Genomic DNA, 24,337 nt, shown 5'->3' with positions numbered 1-24,337 from the left:
AGTAATAATAGTATATAGAGTACATACAACTTGTTAATATATACTAAATTATTGGAAATAAATTAATCTTCAATATTTTGCGAGTACATACCTACTCACCTAACTATCTAGTAGTAGTGTATTTTTCAACTTAATTACTTAGCTAACAAGAGAATGATTGTGTTCACTATCTCAAGACAACAAGAAACACATAAGTCCTCAAGTGTATAGTAATAGTTGCAGTTTTCATACATCCAATAAGTTTTATTATATGGTTGGTACGTGCAAGTTGGTCCAAGCTAGCTTAATTATTCCTATTTTGAAGCCTTTAAAAGGGGAGGCAAACCCATCTTCTTTCTTACTGCATTCATTATATTCCCTCCTTTGTATATTAGCTTCTTTAAGGGAGAGAATTGAGAGAAAAAGAAACTAAAATAGAAAGGCGATGGCTTTAGAAGCTGTTGTGTTTCAGCAAGATCCCTTTAGCTATGGGTACTGCAGAGATTTTCACGGTATGGAGGGATGGGATTGCTATGGCGGCTTTGGTTTTGAAGAAGACGATGAGAGGAAGTTGAATTGCGAAACATTTACGGAGCAAGTTGGTTCGAATGGTGGATATTACTATTGGGATTCGTCTCCTCCGGTTTCAGTGGCGAATACTTCGTCGCCGGAAGTTTGTGCGGCCGCCGCCGGGAACGGGTTGTTGTCGTCGGTGGAGTACCCGGCGGCGATGGATCCCCAGGCGGCGGCGCCCTTGACTCGACGGAAGAGAAGGCGCACCAAATGCTCCAAGAACAAGGAAGAAATAGAGAACCAAAGGATGACCCATATTGAGGTTGAGAGAAACCGCCGCCGCCAAATGAACGACTACCTCGCCGTCCTCCGCTCCATGATGCCGCCGTCATATGCTCAAAGGGTACGCACGCCTTCAATTCTACTACCAACAATAAGGTTTTAATTAATATAATTAAATTATTTAGTCTTAACTGGATAATAATGCTTAATTATATATATGCATGAATGATTGCATGGCATATATGCATGTGCATTAGAAGTTCTTAAACTTATATTAAATCTGCACACACTACTCGAGAACTGGTAAAATGTCATAAAGATATAAATCAGATTATGTTACGCATAGCTGATTGACAGCTCTGGCAGATATCGAGTTGAACTTATCTTTATTAGATATAGAAAATTGATAAATCCACAAAATAAAATGTGAATTAACAGGGTGACCAAGCATCAATTGTTGGAGGAGCCATAAATTTTGTGAAGGAGCTAGAACAACTCTCTCAATTCTTGGAAGCTCACAAGCTGGTGAAAAATCTGCCATATTACAACGCCAAGAAAACTTCAACATCATCATCATCATCTCTTCCCTTCTCCAACTTCTTCCACTTCCCTCAGTACTCAACCTCAGCCACCCGGAACCACGCCGCCTCCGACAAGGCGGCGGCCGAGAAGTGCTCCGCCGTAGCCGACATCGAAGTCGCCATGGTAGACGACCACGCAAATGTCAAGGTACTATCAAGAAAACGGCCAAAACAATTACTGAAGATGATCACATGGTTTCATGCTATGTCCCTCACAATTCTCCACCTAAATGCCACCACAATTGATCAAATGGTGCTCTACTCTTTCAGCCTAAAGGTTAGTCGCAATAGTTTTTATATGATATGTTTTTCTTAAAATTAAAATTAATTAACTTAGATGAACTCAGATGAACTATTATATAATGTGATAACAGCTCTGTTACCAATTCAAATAATTGATCACAAAAAAACTTAAAAAGTATAAAACATATACTATCTGGTAAATAATCATTATTATTGTTTAATAAACATGAATTCAGAGAACATTAATGGATGACATGACAGACATGCTAATTTAAGTAATTACGATAATTATTTATTTGAATATATTTGATGTAAAGTATAGTGTTTGATATGATGGAAACAGGTTGAGGAAGAGTGTCGGCTAAGTACAGTGAAGGAGATCGCCAGTTCTGTGCATGAAATGGTTGCCATGATTGAACAAGAGAACCAGTAATGATCTCAGAAGTCCCACTGCAACATGGGGACCCAGAAAGAGAAGAAATATATAAAATTAAAAAGAATATTCTAAAAATTGTAAAATTATTCTTGGTCGATCGCATTGTCAAATCAACCCTACTTTATGCTTTAAATTGATCTCATCTCATAATCATCTGTAATGTTTATTAGCATTAATATAATACGAGTATAATCTAGTTTTGGAATGTTTTGTCTTTGTATTAATTATTGCCTCAATCAATTAATGTTCTGTCTTGGAAAATTACTTTGCCCTCTTTCTAGATCATTCTGCAAGTCAAAAAGACGATTCACTTTTGACAGAAATCAGCTTCCCTTTCAACAAAGCCTGAGAAAAGCTTTTTCAGTTTAAATTTTCGAGGTTATATTTACCATACCTTAGTAATTACCAGCTTTCTCAATACAATTAACTGAAAATTTAAAAACTATAATACTAATAATAATAATAATAACACTACGAAGTAATAATAATAATAAGTGAATGGTCTATGGTCCCGTACCAAGGTTTTAATTAAGTTTCAAACTTTAAAATGTTTGGGAATGATATGTAGAATAACTTAAATTTAGTAAGAGCATCTACATCAGAGGAGAAATGGGGGAGAATTCACTACTTTTGAGGCCAAAATGTCATAGTGGCAGAGAGAGAATCAAGAGAGAGAAGGGGTGGGGAGCATCTGCAAATGTTGGGATATTACTCTGCCCAAGAAAAAAAATTAATGAGGGAGGAAAGAGAACCAATAGAGAAATGACATGCTTATTTTTTATATATTTTTTTTATAAAATCAGTTTTGATTTTTTTTTTTCCCTCCCTTCCCACATTATTCTCTTTCCTACTCATTCTTACATTCTCCCCCTAATATCTCCAACTTATATGGATGCTCTAACAATTAACAAGTATGGCGTAGGATTCAATTTTATCTGCATGGAGATTGGGATAGTTGTAATAGAAACATATAGACAGATAATAGGATGGTAAAGAAATTCTTCTAAATCAGGTTTACCATATCTCTGTGTGTGACTATATATTTACTCTGAAAATTTTCTATCAAGGACATTTGCTAAATTAAAGGAAGTACAAGAAGCCTTTAGCGAAGACTGAAGATTCACTGCACAATTTCAATAATTGATGCAACGAAAAAATTTTCACACACACACACACACACACATATATATATATATATAATGGATTAGGTGAAAAACTTTTTTTAGGTGAAAAATGTCCAGTCCAGATCAAGGGTTTAGAATGAAGCTATTTAAAAAAAAAAAAAAAAAAGTGATGATATTATGGTAATTTTGTGTAAATAAGTCAATATTTTAAAAAAAAAAAAAAAAACTTTCAAAGCATTTTTTTTTTCTTGCAGAACACAATGTTGTAACCTTCAAAGCACAATGGTGTGCCTTTCAGAGCAGACTGATGTGTCTTCCAGTGCATTGCTGACCTTCAAAAGTACATTGTTGAGCCTTTCAGAGCATATTGTTGTGCCTTCCAGAGCACATTGTTGTGCCTTTGAAGCGCATATTGTTTTGTCTTAGAGTACACATTGTTGAGCCTTCTAGAGCATATTGCTGAGTCTTCCAAAGCACATTGTTGTACCTTCGAAGTGCATATTGTTTTGCCTTTCAGAGCACATTGTTGTGCTTTCCAGTGTACACTGTTGTGCCCTCCAGGATACAATTTTGTGCCTTTCATGATTTGATCAAAATGCAAAGATAGTAGATCAGAGATGGTTTACGGGAGAAGATAGTGTTGTGCAGATTAGAAGCGCTCTTTTTTTTTTTAGAACCGTTGATCTGGACAGATCAAAGGCTTAGATTTCTCTTTACATTGGCACCTGAGGCCTTCTTCGCGTGAGATCAAAGCTCTGGTATTCTTTCTGTATTAAAATTTTAGGATCATAAATTTACACCTTAAGGTCATAAATTTGCAGCTTTGCATCTTAATGTGCATAAATTTGCAGCATAAGGTGCATGACTTTGTACCCATCCTATGACTACTTATATGAAATTTGTATTTGTTGGATTTTGGGTGGTGCTAGGATTAAGCGTTCATAGATGAGGAGATTAATCAGTTTAGAATAGAGTTAATACCCAAAATCGTCCTCGACTATAGTGGTTTTTCTCAATTTCGTCATAAACGACTTTGGTGACCTAATATCGTCCCAGACTTTTGTGTTTCGCTCAATTTAGTCCTCCATTTGTTATTCCGTCAAATTGATGTTAAATAAAGGGACAATTCAGTAATGTCAATATTGATCTCTCTTTACTTTCAACTTATGAAGTGCGAAATTCCTCTTTCTTGTACGAATTACACCCAGAATTACTCCCGGACCTGCAAATCAAATTTTATATTCGCAGTTTTAGGAGTAATTCTGGGAGTAATTCGTAAAAAAAAAAAGAATTTCGCAGTTCACATGTCTATGAGTAAAGAGATGCCAATATTAAAATTACTGAATTGTCTATTTATTTAACACCAAATGGACAGAATAACAAATGAGGGACTAAATTGAGCAAAAACACAAAAGTCTGGGACTAAATTGAGCGAAACACAAAAGTCTAGGACGATATTAGGTCACTAAAGTCGTTTATGACGAAATTGAGAAAAACCACTATAGTCGAGGACGATTTTGGGTATTAACTCAAATGTATAATTTAACAATTAATAACAAAGAGTCTGATCTTCTTACCATCTTTTTTTTTTTTTTTTTGAATGCTGACTTTATTACATTGTAATATCTGTTCAAACATATTTTCTCAAATTAATGAAGCACAAAAAGTCAACAACACCTCCATTGAAATTCAATCTCATGACATCCCACATAAGAAAAGTCATTACATACCATATGAGCATAAGATGCTTAGCTATTAGTGTCATCTTAGTTGCAATTTAAGCAAAGTAATAATCTAAAAACTATGCATAAAAATAATAATCTAAAAACTAAATCTCACATACTTATCTTAGTGCTAAAACTCTTTATTTGTACACTTTAATTACTTAGTTTACTATTACAACCAATAAGAATCTTGATGTAGAAATAATAGAATATGACATATACTAAATATTCACAATTTACCTTTTAAAAATTTATAATTTGTAATGACCCTATATTTATATATAAATTTTTAAAATTTAAAAACACAATTTATATTCTAAAAGTTCACAATTTCAATACTAAAAATATACAAAAATAATAATAATAAAAATACACAATTTAAAACCAAGAATGGACCCTAGTCCATGGTATAACAATTCGCAAATTATGATGTGCAACCGAATGCACCATGCGCATGGTGCATTCGATGCAAAACGACGTCGTTTTGGTTAAAAAACGCGCGTCCCACTTAAAGAAGAAATCAGGTTCGATTCCTGGCAATAGCATTTTTATATATCTGGTAGGGAATGTCCCGACCGACATAAGCTCCACCACGACCGACTTTGCCTTTGTCTTTTTCTTCTGATCTTTGCAGGTAGCAGGTCGGGCTTTTTCATGAAGACCCCGGTCGGGAACGGCCGGAAGTTGCCCGAACGCTGGTGTCGATCACCGACCGGTAGCCCTTTGACGAGAGAGCTGGCAAAAGGACGCGAAAGGACGCGTGGCGGCTCTTCATGATGACAGACAGGGCACCCGGGAGGGTGACACGTGGTGGCTACGTGGAAGACATGCCGAGCGGCCGGAATCCTGTCCCCGGCACGGCGGCTATAAATACCCACAGTAGCTACAGTGTAGGGGACTTTTGGACGATCGATAGGTTGTTGTTAGAGAATCCCGACCGCAGTCAGTCGGTACTCAGAGCAACCAAGTAGATTGTACTTAGGGCCTCTATCGTGATCAATAAAGTCATTTACTTGCTTTAATTGGTCTCGTGTTATTACATATTGCTTACGTATAATTAGCAGTATCAATATCCATAAATTCATAACTATATATCCATAAATTCATAACTATATATCCACAAATTCATAACTATATATCCACAGTGAATGAATGAAGTAAAAATCCACAACTATATATCCACAGTGAATGAATGAAGTAAATATCCACAATGATTGAACTAAATATCCACAATGAATGAACTAAATATCCATAAATTCATAACTATATATCCAGAAATTCATAACTATATAGCCATAAATTCATAACTATATATCCACAGTGAATGAATGAAGTAAATATCTACAATGAATGAACTAAATATCCATAAATTCATAACTATATATCCAGAAATTCATAACTATATATCCACAATAATACTATTGCCGAGAATCGAACCTGAATGACGTCATTTTGTATCGTATGCACCATGCTCATGGTGCATTCGGTTGCACAGCATAACTATTGATAACAATTGGAGTTGCACTAATTCAGTCTATTCGCTTGTGTTTTCAGATTAAAAATTGGGCTTTACATCATGGATTTCACGCTGGGCCTAGATATCTCTGTGGCCCAAACAAGCCTCCTTTCCTATACTAAACTCAAAAAGTCCCAAAACTTAAAAACACAATTTATATTATAGAAGGTTTATTATTTGATATTGTTTGTATACTGACAATTTATTATTTGACAGTATACTAAATAATAAACCTTTAATACACAAAAAATAACATTTAATGTATTAAATATATTAAAAATAAGTAATTCACATTCTTAACCATGGTCTATAGTATAATGATTGGACTCCAAGATCCAGGCGAGTTGAATTTTGTCTAGGGAGCACAAAATAACAAAAAATGTCGATTTTAAGTGATGAACTTTCCCAGTATTTTCCTGCGAGAAAAATTGCTGCTTTATGTCATTTTCCTTATTCATAAACTCAGCTATGATACATCGAATTCAGGGAAAAACAAAAAACGATGGAAACGTCAGTAGAATGGCCATGACTTGTAACGTTTCTTGAAAAATCTTTTTGTGACTTTGATGTCAATTCATATTGCATAGAGAACAGAGCATAGCAAAGAACAGTAGAATAAAAACCAAAAATTACTGCATAAAATACGGACAATGCAATGGAAAGGGAAACAAAAGACCAATTTCATCAGTTAATGGAAGTGTATGCTTCACTGTAACTTCTTATTAAAAAAAGCATTCAAGATTCAGAGAGCCTCAAATTCATTGCTTACAATAAATCTCTGCGTGTTAGCCTGCTGAAACCAGTTGGATTTGATATACAAATTGCAATTTTACAATAGGTGCTTCCATTAATCCCCTCAAAATTCAAAAATCTTGGCTTCTGCTATTTGTAGTTGGCAAAGAACACTTCCCACTAGAAGTTGAGGATGATCTCTTCATACCAATCGGAACTTTCTGCAGGGACCGCCCGAATGAAGAACTCTTCATTGCGCTGTACCAGCGAGAACTTCTACTTGCAGAAGAAGAAGAAGAAGATGGCTTCGAGGAACCAATCTCGAAATTCCTCTTCGCAGCTTCAATCTCCGCTGCTGAGAGGCGAATCATTGAAGCCGAAGAGGAATCCATCGACACTGATCTTCTGGGTGGCTGAAAATTCTCATTCTCGTCGTCCACAACAACTCTGTGATTTCTTGCTTCAATTGGGGGCCTGATTTCTGGGCTCACCTCTTCATTTTCTTGATGGGGTGTTTCTTGATCGGCGAGCGCGACAACGTTGTTTGCTTGTTCGACATCGACGACGTTTGTTGTTTCGGTGATTATGGGCGCGCGACACAGTGGGCAGTTCTTGTGTGACCTTAGCCAAGTGTCGATGCAGGGGACGTGAAAAGCGTGGCTACATTTAGGCAACAGGCGGAGCCTCTCGTCTTCTTGAAATTCCGTTAAGCAAACGGAGCAATCCGTGCCTTCCGTTAAACCCTCCTCTCTTTTATACTTAAAAACAGATATAGACTCGATAACGGCGTCCGGGAGGCCGACGGTTCTGATATACCAAATCGGGTGATCCACCTGCTGGGTCTGCTCCCCGTCGATAAAATCCCGCCGGGATTCCTCCACCGGAGGAGGAGAAGCCGTCGTCCTCCTCCGGGAATTCCTCAGGCTTAACCGTTTAAGGATGGTGACGTAGCTGAGGATGACGAAAAGGGCGCCGAGTAGACATAGCATGAAGATGAAATATGCGGGCATGTGATATTTCACACCAGGAGGAGGAGAATAAGGAGAAGCAGGAATTATCAGGGTACACTCTTGGGAACAATCTGAAGCAGAAGGTGAACAATCGGAACATTTGTACACTTTATATGCTGGGTGGTCTTCATCATCATCCAAAACCCTTCTAGCCATGGAAGAAACGGAGGATAGATACCTCAAAAGATGGGGTGAAACAGGGAAATGGGGATGAATGGAAGGATTGGGAATTGGGTGAGTTTAAGTGCGGTTTCTTTGCGTTTTGGTGTGAAAAGTCAATAGAGCTTACTGGGTCAAATACGCGCAAGTTTGATGGTGGTGGGGACCGGGGCTACATACTAACAAGACACTGGAATACTGCAATTTGTGGGGAGTCTTATTGTTTGGATGGTTGGACTTACACGGTGTTTGCTTGTTGGCAATTAGTGAGCAATCCCATTAGGGGTTTTTTAGATGATTTTTGCAGATAAAATAAATATGAGTGATGGGATATGGACACGAGTTCGGAAGATAACGTTGGCGGGCGGTGTAAATGGAGATATTAGACGAGGGAATTGATCAAAGTGTAGTAAAAAGAAGACAAGTATCAGGACTTTGTGGTTCAATGGTATAAGTTGCATCCTATGTAGGAGGTGGTGGGTTCGAGGTTCGGTGGAGGCATAATAGCTACTTGTATTTGTGGGTATTCCCATTCCTTTGAGAGGCACCCTCCGTGTGCCGGATGAGAGCGTTAGCCAGTCTACCTGAAGGGGTTGCGTGACTCAATTAGCTGGGCAGTTAGGTTAAGTCGAGATGTTGGAGAGTTCAGACGGGTAGAAGGGCTGGGAGACGGTTCGTTGCGAAGGAAACGGGGAGCTTGCATAACTTCTCATGATTAAAGGCATTTATGACATTTAAAGCATTTATATCGTCATTTATGGCATTAATGATATGCTGAGCGTTTCAGTCTTCCTACCGTGTATAAAAGGCCCGAGAAGGGTAGTGTTGGCCCACCGGCTGAGTGCTTCGATGGTCACGAAATCAACAATGAGTATGATTTTTTCACAAATGGGAGAAGAAGTTTTTCATCATTTGTTTTTATTACTGAAAATTTGGTTTTTACGTGGGATTCCTACATGAATGCATACAATTTATTACATGAATGCACACAATCTACGCACCTAGAGTATTAATGTAGCAGATTGCGTGTATTTATGCAGTAATTCGCATGCTTTCACCTAAGGGGTGGTACGTTCTCATTTGAACACAAGCACACAATCCACACATACATTTCTATTTCTGCTCCATCACTTCACACATTCTTATTCCTGCAACATCACTTCATCACCATTATGCACTCTGAATCAAAATTTTCAAAATATAATCTTTCATTTTTTACCTCCAATTCAGTATTCAATCATACTAACACAGAATGCAAAATATTGCCCCACAAAAATGCAAACAAGTTGACAACTAGTTTTTGAAACTAGGTATCAAGTTTGAGTCAAATGTTATATATTGTATAATGTATAGTGGTAATTATTATTGTACAACTTTTTATAACAATTTATTTGATGAGTACTATAAACATAGTCAAATAATGACAGTGTTAGGTTTGAAAAATCTAAAGTTAAATAATGATAATAAAAGGCTTGGATCCCTCCTACTTTGGTGCCACCATACAAAAATAAATAAATAAACAAATACGAGACTAATTTTGAAAAGATCATTCTTTTCTTTTTTAATCATTTAATACAACATCACCAATGTTCAATTAGATAACTACCCATTTAAAATGATAACAAAGACGTCATCACATCATAATAGTTGACATTTCTTTTTTCATTTAAAAAAGAAAACATGTACAATATAGTAATTAATACAGACTCGACAATTAGAGTCTACTTAGGACAACAGAGATTAGTATGATATGGTACGAGTTTAAAGGTACCTCCTACCGTTAGGGCCTGCCCAGGACACCTCGTGGTCTAACAAAAAAAAAAAAAAAGACACCCGACAATGTTTTCATAAATTATTTTAATTTATTGTTTCAATAAATAAACTAATAAAACAATTACATACTTTTTTTTTTTATGACCAGGAAAATTCACAACATTAGGTAAACTTTGTTGTTGTGTAATATCTTACAAATTGCACTAAGAATATCTCGTGTAATAAGTTTGACCAAAAGAATATTACCATGAATCAAATTCATGGCATTTAGATATAAAAAAAGTTAATTCCAGCAATGGTCCTCTGACTATATTGATTTTCCAAAATTAGTCATTGACTTTTAATTTGGACACTTTAGGTCCCTTGACTTTCAATTTCTTTCCAATTGAGGTCCTTTCGTCAGAATACGGTTAATTGAATTTTAAATGAAAAGGTAAACTCATCATTTCACCTGCCTATGTATTATTCTTAGTATTTCTCCATTGTATACGCGATATATATGAAGATAATCTTAGTCGAAACCCTAAAATGTTCCTCGTCGTTCCCCATTTGCTGACTACTCGTGTGTGCGTTCCTCTATTATTGAGATGTTTACAAGGTATAACAGCGAAATACGAAGGGAGAAATACGAAGAATAATACATAGGCAGGTGAAAGGACGAGTTTACCCCTTCATTTAAAGTCTAATGCACCGTATTCTAACGAAAGGACCTCAATTGAAAAGAAATTGAAAGTCAAGGGACCTAAAGTGTCCAAATTAAAAGTCGGGGACTAATTTTGAAAAATCACTATAGTCGAAGAACCATTGCTGGAATTAACTCGATATAAAAATCATGCTCCAACCACTCGAAAAAACAAATCCATACTTTAATTTGATATACAGCTTTTCCTGTCATTGGATAAAAAAATAAAAATTACTCCGAATATAATAAGATAAGTCTATGAAAGCTGGCACCATGATTACCCTAAGTTTGATATCGTGTTCTAAATACATTTGCATATAGGTTCATTTACAAGCACACAAATATAATTGTCAATGCTCTGTGGTAGGCCAACTAATTATCGTATAAAAATTCAAAATTTTGTCCACTCAATGAATTAAAGAAAAAGTCTATTTTCATACTATAAGATTGAGGTGTGCCATTTTTCACTGTTATTTCAACCATATATAATGTATAAAAAAAATATGGAAAATTTGTAATTTTCTTCATTAAGTTATTAGGTAATTATTATCTTCATCCATAGTTTGTTGTATTTCATTCTTAAACTTTTTTTTATCCAAGTTACTCTTTCTCATCCCTAATTTTTGGGTAATTGTTATTTTTGTTTGTAATTATTGGACAATACCTTCTATCGGAATTTTTTTTACTATAAAATATTTTAATTAGTTATTGCAACTCTTCACATTTGCATTGCGAATTTTTATTATAAAAATTTGAGGACGAAGCATTATCATATTCCTTAACACTTGACACTCTTTTAATATGAAAATTTGATCGAAGACAAAGCAGTTAAGTTTCACAACATTTTACACTTCAATAGGTCTAAAATATTAGGAAATTCAATTACTTTGTCCTCAAGTTTTAGATTAAAGTTTTGCAATGTTAATTTGGAGAATTGTAACCAATGAAAATATCTTATTAGAGTAAAAATAATATATGTTGATAGAAGATATTATATGAGAATTATGAACAAAAATAACAATTATACAAGAACTATGGGCAAAAATAAGAACATGGATGAAAAGTTAATGATGAAAAATGAACACGGTAAAAACCTAAGAATAAAAATAATACTTACCTAATAACTTAAAAGAAAAAAATTATAATTTTCTAAAGACTATTCATGTGGAGTTTCTTGATATTTTTATTGTATTTTTTCATTTTTATTTTATTTATTTGGTTTCGTGGAGGGGGCGGTGCAGACCAATGGTTTAGGGCCAGTAGTTTATTCGCCATGATGCGTAGTATCATTATCTTCGTATCACTGATGTAATCAAAATCCACATAAACAAACGACTGGAATCATATGCATAGTTATATTGGAACCATTTGAAACGTTTCTTTTTAAACTATGATTAAATTAATATTAATTGTTGATTTGATGGAATTCAATTTTTTTTAACTATAAAAATTAAAAATTGGCAAATTAGTTCAAAAGGTAAATTATGTCATATACTATGGAATTCAATTTTTTTTCTTGTATTGCGGACCTTGATCAAAAATAACATTCAAATTATGTGTATGCAGTAAATATATGATGTATTTGCAGTTAAGTTAACATATTATATTATGTGCATGTAGTTAAATGTGCTTTCAATTTATTCATATACACATAATTTATTAACTGAAAACACATAAATATATTAACTGTAAATAATATAATTTTTTGATCAGGATCCACAATGCAAGGTGAGCTTTGGTCCATGGTATAACAATTGAGTTCAAAATATAGGATCTCATAAAAATATCATTAAGAATTAGAGATGAAATCATTATTATGGGAAATCATCAATAGATTATGAGTTACAAAATTACGGAGTATGATCAGTGGTGGACCCAGAAATTTTGTTTAGTGGGGGCGAAACATTAGAACAAAAGGGATAGTTTAAAAAAGATGAAATAGTTAAAAAATTAATCATAAATATGGTTAGATATGGGCGAAAAAAAAAACATGTATAACAAAATATGAAACATAATTAATTTGATAAAAATTCTAATAGAAAACACATTATAAATGACACATTTTATTATCAATAGAAAACACATTATAAATTACATATCTGAAGTTAACCATAAATATTGTTAGATATGAACGAAAAATAAAATAAAAAATATTTATAACAAAATATAAAACATAATTAATTTGATAAAATAATTCTAACAGAAAACACATTATAAATTACACATTTTATTAATAATAGAAAACACATTATCTTATTATTAATATAAAACTATATACATATATTTTGAAAGTATTATAAACTATATACATATATTTTGAAAGTATTATAAAGTATATACATATATTTTGAGAGTTTAACTATGTTTAAGCCACTATTATTCAGATTGTCAAAAAATATACATTTAAATTATATGCCAGAATTGAACCCGTAACCTTCTATAAACTTATATGCACATTCTACCATCTAGGCTAACTTCACTTTGTTGATACTAGCTGTTTTCATCTACTTATACTGAAACCTTGTACTATATATACATACATATATACATACAAGGGTTATATATTAGGGGGGTGGGGTGAGTGGGGGCAGCTGCCCCCGCTATAGGTCCGCCCCTGAGTATGATGCCTAATTATAAGAGAGTATCCTAGATAGATCTAATAATTTAGTACTCCTAATCCTTTTGAGACAAGTTAAGAGCATCATCAATAATGAGTAATGACAAAGTTAAGACTTTTCGAACTTTTTAGATGACGTGGTTATTTTAGAAAGAAGAATTTTTTTATGATTCTTGTAAATCCTTTTTTTTTTAAAAAAAATGTGCCCGTGGTTTAATGTTTTGTTTTTCCTCTGTTTTATTTTTAATATTTTTTCCATTTTCTTCCTCCATTTCTCTGTCACTTGGCAAAAAACTTGACAAAGTTTTAAAACTGATGAAGATAGTCTAAGAGCAAGTCCATAGTATGAATTTTTTGTTGGTTTTTTTTTTTTTTTTTTTTTTTTTTTTTTTTTTTCATATACATGAAGGAGAGAGAAAGAAAGAGGAAAAAAAAAAAAAACAGTAACTGAAAAAAAGAAGAAGAAGAAAAAGAAAAGCAGGTCATAACGGCACACAAATAAAGAAGGGTAGTCTACGTGTTTCCTTCTCTCATCCAGTGGACCCTATAAAAGTTTTCATTTTGTATGAAAAAAATCACCAAAAAACTCCACCTCCCATTTATGTAAAAACAACACACTTAATTTTTTCTTCCTAAAAAACTGAGCAAAAAAACATATTTGCCCTACTCTCAAGCGAAGTAAGAATCTATCTCATTAATTCTTGGCCAAGCCATGCTATGTTTGTGACTCAGTTCTTCCTTCTCAGCCCGAAACACAATACTGTAGCCCAACAATCAAGTCGAGCCCATTCAAGAATCCCAACATCATTACTTAATTTAAATTTTAATCACTTAAAACAAAAACTAATTTTAATCACTTTTTTGAAATATGGCGTACCAGTATATTAATTTAGAAAACGAATGATAGAGTCAGGAGGGATTAAATCCCAGTACATAGAATGTTCTTGATCATAGGCTAAACTAGCAAGAGTATGCGCATGTAAATTTAAAGTTCTCGGAACAAAACTAAGCGAACAATGAACGAAACTACTAATAGCTGTCCTGCACTGCTCAATCACAATTCCAACATAAGATAAGTTCGGTGTAGTAACTGCATGAACCGCATTTCTTAAGACAAGACAATCCGTAAGAATATCCACCTCGTTCTCGTTTCGGTCTTTAAGCCATGACAAGGCTTCCTTGCATGCTAGTGCTTCTGCCATAAGAGGGGTTAAACACCCCGGGAGCTTTCCATTTTCCGCTGCTTTGAACAAACCATTCGGATCGAGTAAGACCGCCCCATAGGTTGCATTTCCAGTTCTCGGATCGTATCCGGCGTCGACGTGGCATGTCGGCCGCCCGGCTGCCACAGCCTGCACCACGCCTGGCAGTGCCGCTACTGGACGAGAATGGAGTGCCGTGTAGCTCGCTTCTCCCGCCACTGCACAGCGCCACACTACCTCCGGCCTCCGTACCGCATGTTCCCAGACCGCCTCGTTTCTGGCCATCCATAAAAAATAGAGGACCCCCACAACGCGTCTGACCTGTTCGCCTGTGAGCATATCCATAACAGTCATAAGCCAGTTCGGGAAAGACGTAGAAAAAACATTCATAATAGGCAACCTCGAAATATTCCATACGGCTCTAGAATAATCACATAAAACTAATGAGTGCATAACATTCTCATTTGTAAGACCACATAACATGCATGTTGGGTTCACATCTACCCTCTTTATAATCAAATTTGTTGTGGTTGGGAGTATATCACACACCGTTCTCCATATAAAAGTTTTCCACTTGGGTGGGACTTTCAACTTCCACAATGTAATCCATCTATCAAACTCTCCCAAAGTGTGACTAAACTCCCCCATTAGACGCCTATAAGCATCCTTTACAGTGTAGCAACCATTCGGGTCATTATGCCAATACCATGTGTCTCTATAGTCTGGGCTTACAGGTATTTTCAAAATACGATCCACATCCTCAGATTCAAATAGATCCGTTAAAATATGGGGGTCCCATGTTTTCGTTTGCTGATCTATTAATCCTGCCACAACTGCATCCCTTAATGGTTCAGGCATCACTGTTTGAACAAGTGGACTAGGATTATCCTGCAACCACGGATGACCCCATATCAAAGTTTCATGGCCATTTCCAATTCTCCTACGGACGTGTGCAATAACAAAATCATGAGCAGCCATAATACTTCGCCAACAAAAACTGGGATTATTTCCCACCGTTGCATCAACAAAAGAAGTTTGAGGGTAATATCTTGCTTTATATATTCGTGCTGCCAGAGATCCCGGGTTTGTTAAGAAACGCCATGCCTGTTTACCAAACATCGCAAGATTAAAATTCCTCAGATCTTTAAACCCCAATCCACCAAACTTTTTAGGGATACACAATTTATTCCATGCTTTCCAGTGGATTCCTCTGTCTGTCCCTTTCCCCCACCAATACCTATTCATGGCTCTTTGTATTGACTCGCAAACTGATTCAGGGAGCAAAAAAACACTCATTGAAAATGTGGGCATAGACTGAGCCACACTTTTCAAGAGCACTTCTTTACCAGCCTGTGATAACAATTTCTTGTTCCACGAGAAAACTCTTTGTCTGATTTTATCTTCTATATAAGAGAAAACAACCCTTTTATTTCTCCCTATAAAAGAGGGTAGCCCCAGATATTTTCCAAAGTTCCTCGCCCCGACAGTCCGCTACTTCCTCTCTCATCTGTTCCCCAGTATTCTTACTATAGCATATATTAGACTTATGATAGTTCACCAACTGACCAGATAACTCCCCATACCTTTCCAAACACTGCTTGACCACCATAGCTTCCTGGACATTTGCTTTAAAGAACAACAAACTATCATCAGCAAAAAAGAGGTGTGATATTGGGGGCTCCCCTAGCCACTCTACAACCGTGAATAGATCCTACTGCCTGCTCCTTCTGTAATAGCATGGATAAACCTTCAGCACAAATAATAAATAAGAAAGGTGAAAGTGGATCTCCCTGTCTGAGACCCCTTGTTGGTTGCACCTGGCCTCCACTCACGCCATTCACCATAACACTGTATGATACAGTGGTAACACATGTCATTATCAGCTTAATCCACCTTTCATCAAAGCCCATTACCTCCAACATCCTTTTCAAGAATGGCCACTCCATTCTATCATAGGCTTTCGCCATATCCAGTTTAAGCGCTCCCCACCCAGCCATTCCACATTGTTTACGATTCAAAAAGTGACCCACCTCCGCCGCCACAAGTATATTATCCGTTATAAGCCTACCTGGGATGAAGGCACTCTGGGATTCTGAGATTAGATCCCCCAACATAGGTTTCAACCTGTTGACAATCATTTTTGCCATAATCCTATACAAGACATTGCTCAGGGCAATAGGCCTCAAATCCGCCACAGTTGTAGGATCATTCTTTTTCGGGATCAATATAATATTGGTAGCATTCAAATCACTCGGAACTTCGCCTGAATTCAAACAATTAACAACAAAAGCAGACACATCCTCTCCAACTATATCCCAAAAACGCTGATAAAATCCCGGATCCATTCCATCCGGTCCCGGTGCCATGTCAGGATACATGGCAAACTAATTTTAATCACTTGATTATTGTATTGTTCAACTTTTAGTCCTCAAATTCAAAATCAAACAGATTTTTTTTTTTTTAGTACTATTGACTCTATTACAATGTACTATTTATTCTATACTTTCTCTAACTATTGCATACCAAAGAGTCAAGAAGAACAACAAAGGTATCATCTGCACACAAGGTGCTTGGCCAAAACCAAACAGATTAGACCACCAATTATTAAAAATGTCTTCACTTTTAGTTTTAAAATCACCATTTTAGCGCTGACGAAAGAACTTTTAATACTTAAAAGACTAATTATGTTATTTTAAGGTGTAGAGGTTGAAAATTTTGCTTTGACGGAAGGATGGTAGGCGCAGTTTCCTTTGGATACAATCAACCTACTCTTTTTAACAAAATTATCTAAATGGTTTATCTTTGCTTACACACAAAACCAAAGAATTTTTATTTCCTTATTCCAAAAAACAAAAGAGAAATCTGAATCAAACTGGTTACTTTCTTGCATAAACTATGGCGCTATCTCCCACTTCCTTGAACCTCTTGATAACTCCAACCTAACCACTATCCGTTCTTCAACCTCCACCCACCCCCATATTCTTCTGCGTATTAAACAGGAGAACAACGTGAATGGCAAGCTGGATCATGGCAAACCAGAAGCTCAGCCCTGGGCCTGCCGCCGCCTGGTCAAACAAGGATGAGATAGCTTTGGGTTTCACGTTTCTGGGTCAAAAATCCGGTCTTGAGCTCATGCAGAACTGCGATTTACCTCCGCCGCTCAAGGTGTTTTCCGGGGTGTCCCCGCCGCCGCCGGTGGAAGATCATAACGAGAAGCTAGAGCTTCTGAAGGCCCTGAGACTATCGCAGACCCGGGCGAGGGAGGCGGAGAGGAAATATCAAGTCTTGTCCAAAGAAACAGACGCACTGTCGAATCTTCTGCTGAAAGAATCTCTCCGGTTGCTCGCTTGCCGGAACTGGGTTAGATTGCTTGAGCTCCAAGTTTCCCAGATGGAAAAACAGAGTAACACAAGAGAGGAAATTGATGATCACAACATTAGCTCCACATGGTTTGTGGCAATGGCTTTCTGTATGGGAATTGCTGGTGTGAGCTTAGCCTTTTTTTATTGTGAATTCATTTAATCTAATTACTTACTTTTATTTATAACCTGTATATGTAAAGATGAAATATATCATATAATATCTCAATCAGCACATTTTTGTAAAGACACAGAGATGGAGAAAAGATGATATCAATTGCATTTCTGATTTCCCCTACTGCTTAGCTAGGGGAGGGGTGTATGATTGAATTGTATAGATATATGTCTAATTTACAAGAGATTTACAGAGAGCTAACTTAACCATGATTCAAGTTATGCATTAATGCTCAAATGAACAGACCTCAAATGGTTATAGCATTCATTACTGGCTTCATAGAACTCCAAGCAAACCCAGCAAACATGTTTCCCACACCGGCATTCGATGTGGTTGCACCCATCCACTTTCTCAATGGTGCACTTACAAACCGGGCACGCCTTCACGTTCTCCTTCCCCTCGGCCCACTCCTTCAACGACGAGTCTGGATCGTCTTTGAACTCCTTGTACTTTTTGCACGAGAGGTATGGATGATACTCTTGGTGGCATCTAGTACATGTCTCCGTGTAGCACACTCCACACACGAATGCTGACCCCGAGGGAGAATCCGAGTCTGTGATATGGTAAAAGGAAGGGCAGTCGTGTGAAGGGCAGAACCTGTACGAGGCGTTGCTTGCCACGAAAGCTGAAACCGAGGCCCTGAAGAGCTCGTCCAGCTTCTCGACTGGCAACAAAGACTTTATGTCTGGGATAAGGATAGGAGCATTGCAGCCATTGTGCAAACACCGCAATGGGAAGCCATCACTGCTTCTGATTGCTGACTCGCACTGCTCCAACAAGCACGATCGACAGAAGGCGTGGAGACAGCTTTCGAGCACGTAACGTTCCTCGAATTCACACAAGCAGATTGGGCAGCTTGCCTCGTTGTCGTTCCTTTGAACATGTGAGCCACTAGCCCGGGCAATCTCGTATATGGCATTCTCAACTCTTTGGCACAGGTCTTTAGTACCACCTTTGACACGAACACAATGGTGTCGGGTGTTTAGGTAGAACTCCCCCACAGGAAACCTCTCTTTAAGCCCTTTAAGGTCCGGGCCAAACGTATCAACCACTCTCTTCATCATATCAGGAGGCAAACCTTCACCTCGAAGACGCACCACAAGTTGCTTGCTCTCATGTAATGCAAGGAGTGAGCCCACGAATTTCTGCTGTGCCAAATCAACCTTGTTCGAAGAACCAAACATTCTCACAACGAGGTTATGCCTGTCAAACATAATATAGGTTCCTGTCTCCCATTGAATCGACCTCATAAGATCGATGCCTTCCCGAGAAAACAGAAGTTGCAGAACTGTGGGAGTAACGCCCTCATGTTCCATCACCTTCCCTTTCATAAGCTCCTCCAAACGTTTTCTCACTTCTACCACTGTTTTTGTAGCATTGGCAGATATCTTAACCCTATAGGGACCATTGTTATTTCGTTCAAGACGGCAATCAACACCTGCACAATTAAAGCCCAAAGCAATCGAGATAAATGAACATAAACTAAACCATGCAACTGAATAATGAGAAGTACTTTTTTGGCCAGTTTCCTTTTCTAATCAAGTTTAAAAAACATTTAATGCCAGACTTCTAATAATGATACAGATATAATTAGAAAGAGAAAGAATACTATACCTTTATGATTCTTGTTGAGTCTTTCTACTAAGGCATTCAACTCCGTCTGGATCGCATGATAGGCAGCAGGAGGACAAGAAACGGTGCTTTGGAATATCTGCTGGCATTTTATCTTCTGCCATGGGAGAAATCCAAGCAACACCTTCCCATCCAATTCTTCTAAGGCCTTTGCAGCTTCGAGATGGTGATTTCCGTCGAATGTAATAACAGCCCTCATGTAATTATCTTTAGGTTCGGGTTGGAAGACCTGGGCGGAAAGATGAATCCTCTTGGGCATCAAGGAGGATATTTCTCTCAACAACGCTTCCTCACAAGCAAGGAGTGGAGGGTTTTCTACTGGAGTTCCTCTGACGATGAACAAACTCAGGATTTTTCTCTCAGTCAGTTCATTTATGGCCTTGGAGATCTCAGTTTCGGATATGTCCTTGTCAATTCCAGTAATAACAACCCGGTCGGAGGACCAAGTGCTTGGCTCACACCAAACGAATTTTCCTCCTATTTCTAGATAAGAAAGGTCATCAGCAACAAGAGAAACATCGTTGGGATCACATTTCAGAATAGCTTTCCCTCTACTGGCCCGACGAGGCCAATAAACCTTTGCTCTAAGGAAAGGACATGAGAACAGTTTATCACCGCCCTTGGAAGGAACAAATTTCAGTAACCCACCATTAAATTTAACCAAGTTTAAGGCGGTAGCGAGATTAGCAGCCTCGGGGGTGAGAAATGTTACCCTGCCCCATTTTTCCATCTCCTCCCTCTCTTGCCTTATGCCCGAGAACTTGAAGATCGTACATATGTCACCACAGTTCCTCTCCAGAAACATCACCAACTCCTTATCATCAACCGCATTTCCAATTGAACGAAATATGTCAACCGTCAAACATCTCTTCTCGAGCTCCAAATGCTTTATCTCAGCACCAGCTCCGAAAAGAGCAATAGAAGCTGAAGAAGAACCAGGTCCTGCATTGTGCAAGCATTTCTCCAAACATTCATTTCTCAATAACTTCCTCTCGTGCTCCAATGCTTCATTCACCGCCGCTAAAACCCTCTCCATGTCTCCGGAAGAAGCATTCACTATAATCTCGTTGCGATCAAACCTCAACTCAATGCCAATGCGTTCATCCAAACACGATAGTCTGATTTGAGAAACAAGATGATTGAGACTACAGTTAGATCTCCCGCAGAACTTCTTCATTAATAGGCTTCCAAACCCCGTCAAAACCTTCTTCTGTAGCCTTCGAGCGTCCATCTTCGAAAAGTCAAACGATGGAGGTGGTTGAAGGGTGGCTAGAGAGCTGAAGTCAAATGCAGTAGCGCAAACCAGATACTCTTTAGCTGCCACCAAAACTTCACTGAAAATTATCCATGTCGGTCTTTGACAGAAACTCAACAACGAACATGAAGGATGCAACTGGAAATACTTCCCGGTGAGTGCCACTTCATAGCCAAGCTGGTCATACCCAGAGTACATTGCCACATTCTCAGAAAGGGATGCCAGAATTATACGTTTTAACGTATCATCATGTTCACTATGCACTTGGGGATTCCAAAGCCAGATACTTGGAGTGTCAATTCTCAGTTCATTCCGAAGGCATGCTTCCAATTCTTGCACAGTCTCCCGGCATCTCCTCATAGTTTTGGCGTTGACACTATTATCCCAGCACCATCCACTTCTCTTTTGAAGAGGCACCGCTTCCCATTCCTTGTACACAGAGAGTAAAGTGAACAGATCGCCAAAGGGATGGCAAAATTGCACCTTATAGCGATCGGATTTTAGTTTCTCTTCTTCAGTGCCAACTCTGCAGAAAATGGTGCTGTAATTAGCCATAACAGCAGCTAGGGCGAGACCCTCTTTACCCAATTCATGTTGGAAGCAATCAAGGAGCATTTTCCCGAGCCCAGGCTCGATACCCAACTTCACTATATGTAGTCCTTCTGCAGTTAATTCATAGCCGTCGTCAATTTGAGCAATGGCTCCTAACTGAATCAGACTTTGGATAGTCGTCTCAATAGCTTTTGGGCTAGGTGCATCAATAAAATCGAAACTCTGCACATCTTTTATGCCAAAGGCAAGAATCCTCAGCAATGCAATACCGAGATGAACTTTGCGAATTTCGGGTTCTTGATGGCAAGGCATAGTCTCGAAATCAGTTTCCGAGAAGAGTCTATAGCACCTTCCAGGCTCAGTTCTCCCAGCTCGCCCAGCTCGTTGATTTGCAGAACTTTGACTCGTCTTGCAAACCCTCAAAACATTCATTCCGCTTCCAGGCTCAAACCTTTTCTCTTTCACCAACCCAGAATCAACAACATATTTGACCCCGGGAATCGTCAAAGATGTCTCAGCAACATTTGTAGCGAATATGACCTTTCTCATTCCTGGGAAATCCAGAAAAATTTTATGCTGGTCTTGATTGGAGAGTTTTCCATGTAAAGGCAAAACAATGGCAGAGGGCGACTGGAAATTCTCACAAGCCCATTCTACTTCCATTTGAGAAGTCAAGAATGCAAGAATCGCTCCATCTCTATGGGTATTATTATGGATATCTCCCACCATCTTGACAACATTTGAAACATAAGGAGCAACCACACCAGAACAACCTTCAGATTCAAAAGGAACATATTTAATGTCAACTGGAAAACTCCTACCAATCACATGAAACGTTCCACACCCAACGAAGTAATTTGAAAGCTGATCTGCATCAGCTGTGGCAGACATAATGATGACCCTCATATCAGGCCTCCGATGAAGCAAACCTTTCATCAATGCTAGAAGAAGATCAGTGTTTAGGCTTCTTTCATGTGCTTCATCAACTATAATGCACGATATCTTGGACAAATCGTTGTCACTCATGTAATGCTGCAGCAGGCAGTGGTCCGTCATAAAGATTATCGTCCCTGCATCAAACCGGGAACTGGATGAATATGACGGGTGACAGATAATCGAATCATCCTCATAACACCCAACACATTCCAGATTAACCCTCTTTGCCAAAGAGACGGCAGCCAGTTTCCTGGGCTGTGTGCATACTATGGCACCATTTCCGCCAATTCCTGAATCAGCTAAGAACTGAACCAATTGAGTACTCTTCCCGGAACCCGTCTCCCCAGTCAATACAGTGACCTGAAATCGTTAAACAAAAATATATCATTTCAATTGTAAGGAAGCAATGTTTGAACTGAACATTATTAAGGACTACACACTACATGTGGGGAAGATTTGGAGATTGACTGAGAATCTATGCCCACACAATAGTAAATCTTTTCCAAAACTGCAAACTTTATTATGTGGGAGAAAACCCCACACTAAAGAATCATATTTTAGAAAGCATATAATGCAGCTATCAATCAACATCAATGATCTAATCAAAATAGTAAATAATCAAAAGCCTTCAATATATTGCTAAAATGGTGTAAAGATAATCATGGGGTTGAAGAATTAAAGCAGTAATTACCTGGTGACGACGAATTTCCCTGAGAATTTGGTTGCGGAAAGAGAAAATGGGCAACCCATCTTTGAGCCTTTTACACTCCCTCATCATTAGAGAATGTAAGCGGTCCCAATTGAAATCTCCCTCCAGCTTCAATACAGTCTCCTCAGAGTCATCAATATCTTCTGGACATGGCGGCTTAAGATGACACTTCACACACCTTATTCCTTGCCTGAACTCCTCGGTCCTTTCTCTTATCAACTCCAGCTCGGCCAACAAAGCCTCTTTCTTCTTCAACAGAGCTAAAGATTTCAGCTTTCGAAGCTGAACCGACACGGCATTTGCCACCGCCATTACTTCCGTCAACTTCTTCCGGGAGTTTTTAACTAACTCGCCGTCTATTAACTCCCTCACTCTCTGATAAAACATGGGTTTGAGCCGATTCTCCAACTCCACCTTGTCGGATGGCAAGTCCACATTCCGTATCAGCACCGGCGAGAACAAAAGCTTCCCGGCCAGCCTGGTTCGCCACAAATGCTCCATAACCTCAAGCGTCTCCGACCACCGCTCATAACAGAGCGTCGCCGCACAGCCACCGCTGTCGCATAGAGAATAGCTCTGTGGCTGCTTCGGCAATTTCCTCACGACTTGGTATAATTCTAAGTCCGTCAGCTTCTGCTTACTCGAACCGAGGTTAATTACAAAACTCGCCGGCTTCGTTGAAGGGCTCGGCTCCGGTGGAGCATCCCGGCGGGGTGTCCTCTGCTGCTGATAGTAACTACCCGGAGCGAAACTGGACATCATAGGCGGTGGGTACGAAGATGTCGACTCCTGACTGTCCGTAGTACGATCAGGGGTTTCCATTCAAGAAAGAGAAAACACAAAGCTCTTATGCTTGTACGGCTAGAGCTCGAAACAAGAAAACACAAGAGAGAGACAATCTCAAATTCGAAGGTTTCTATGACATATAATTATGGCTAGAGCTCGAAGCAAGAAAACAGTTTGAAAACGAGAATGGTTGCTACTGAGTGTTTCGAGTCAGCGGTAAAGGTGGCTTTTATACTGCCCAGTTGCCTTGTAGTCTTGTACATTTTACTGTCTATTTCTGTATCCCAAAATCTTTTCTTTTGGAAATAAATTTTACTGTCTATTTCTGTCCCTTTTTTTTTTTTTTTTTTTTTTTTTTTT

The 24,337-nt window shown here is 38.0% G+C and overlaps 4 protein-coding genes across 4 annotated transcripts; 2 read left to right on the top strand and 2 right to left on the bottom strand.

Moving 5' to 3' along the window:
- Positions 1 to 367: 367 nt before the first annotated feature.
- Positions 368 to 2,254, top strand: LOC109180271 (transcription factor bHLH96-like). The gene is made up of 3 exons (XM_019329762.1): positions 368 to 895; positions 1,213 to 1,632; positions 1,942 to 2,254. The coding sequence occupies exons 1-3, from the start codon at positions 425 to 427 to the stop codon at positions 2,029 to 2,031; spliced, it is 981 nt and encodes a 326-aa protein (XP_019185307.1). The 5' UTR covers positions 368 to 424; the 3' UTR covers positions 2,032 to 2,254.
- Positions 2,255 to 7,016: 4,762 nt separating this feature from the next.
- LOC109180637 (E3 ubiquitin-protein ligase RING1-like) lies at positions 7,017 to 8,452 on the bottom strand. Its single transcript, XM_019330332.1, has one exon. It carries the CDS (start codon positions 8,294 to 8,296, stop codon positions 7,262 to 7,264), a length of 1,035 nt encoding a protein of 344 aa, XP_019185877.1. The 5' UTR covers positions 8,297 to 8,452; the 3' UTR covers positions 7,017 to 7,261.
- Positions 8,453 to 17,386: 8,934 nt separating this feature from the next.
- On the top strand, positions 17,387 to 18,185 carry LOC109180142. Its single transcript, XM_019329612.1, has 2 exons — positions 17,387 to 17,608; positions 17,639 to 18,185. Exons 1-2 carry the CDS (start codon positions 17,586 to 17,588, stop codon positions 18,093 to 18,095), a joined length of 480 nt encoding a protein of 159 aa, XP_019185157.1. The 5' UTR covers positions 17,387 to 17,585; the 3' UTR covers positions 18,096 to 18,185.
- Positions 18,090 to 24,013, bottom strand: LOC109180251 (ATP-dependent RNA helicase DEAH11, chloroplastic-like). Its single transcript, XM_019329739.1, has 3 exons — positions 23,174 to 24,013; positions 19,722 to 22,842; positions 18,090 to 19,545 (listed from the first exon to the last, which is right to left on the bottom strand). Exons 1-3 carry the CDS (start codon positions 24,011 to 24,013, stop codon positions 18,326 to 18,328), a joined length of 5,181 nt encoding a protein of 1,726 aa, XP_019185284.1. The 3' UTR covers positions 18,090 to 18,325.
- Positions 24,014 to 24,337: the final 324 nt, after the last annotated feature.

This window comes from Ipomoea nil, unplaced genomic scaffold (genome assembly GCF_001879475.1).
Source record: "Ipomoea nil cultivar Tokyo-kokei standard unplaced genomic scaffold, Asagao_1.1 scaffold1026, whole genome shotgun sequence".
NCBI lineage: Eukaryota > Viridiplantae > Streptophyta > Magnoliopsida > Solanales > Convolvulaceae > Ipomoea > Ipomoea nil.
The sequence above is the reverse complement of the archived record's forward strand: the minus strand, read 5'-3'. Positions and strand labels throughout refer to the sequence as shown.

Coding starts and splice junctions, on each gene's coding strand:
- LOC109180251 (XM_019329739.1), bottom strand. CDS start 24,013: ATGGAAACCCCTGATCGTACTACGGACAGTCAGGAGTCGACATCTTCG. Junction 22,843..23,173: donor GGGAAATTCGTCGTCACCAG/GTAATTACTGCT, acceptor TAACGATTTCAG/GTCACTGTATTGACTGGGGA. Junction 19,546..19,721: donor ACTCAACAAGAATCATAAAG/GTATAGTATTCT, acceptor TTAATTGTGCAG/GTGTTGATTGCCGTCTTGAA.
- LOC109180271 (XM_019329762.1), top strand. CDS start 425: ATGGCTTTAGAAGCTGTTGTGTTTCAGCAAGATCCCTTTAGCTATGGG. Junction 896..1,212: donor CGCCGTCATATGCTCAAAGG/GTACGCACGCCT, acceptor GTGAATTAACAG/GGTGACCAAGCATCAATTGT. Junction 1,633..1,941: donor TCTACTCTTTCAGCCTAAAG/GTTAGTCGCAAT, acceptor TGATGGAAACAG/GTTGAGGAAGAGTGTCGGCT.
- LOC109180142 (XM_019329612.1), top strand. CDS start 17,586: ATGGCAAGCTGGATCATGGCAAA. Junction 17,609..17,638: donor GCAAGCTGGATCATGGCAAA/CCAGAAGCTCAG, acceptor GCCTGCCGCCGC/CTGGTCAAACAAGGATGAGA.
- LOC109180637 (XM_019330332.1), bottom strand. CDS start 8,296: ATGGCTAGAAGGGTTTTGGATGATGATGAAGACCACCCAGCATATAAA.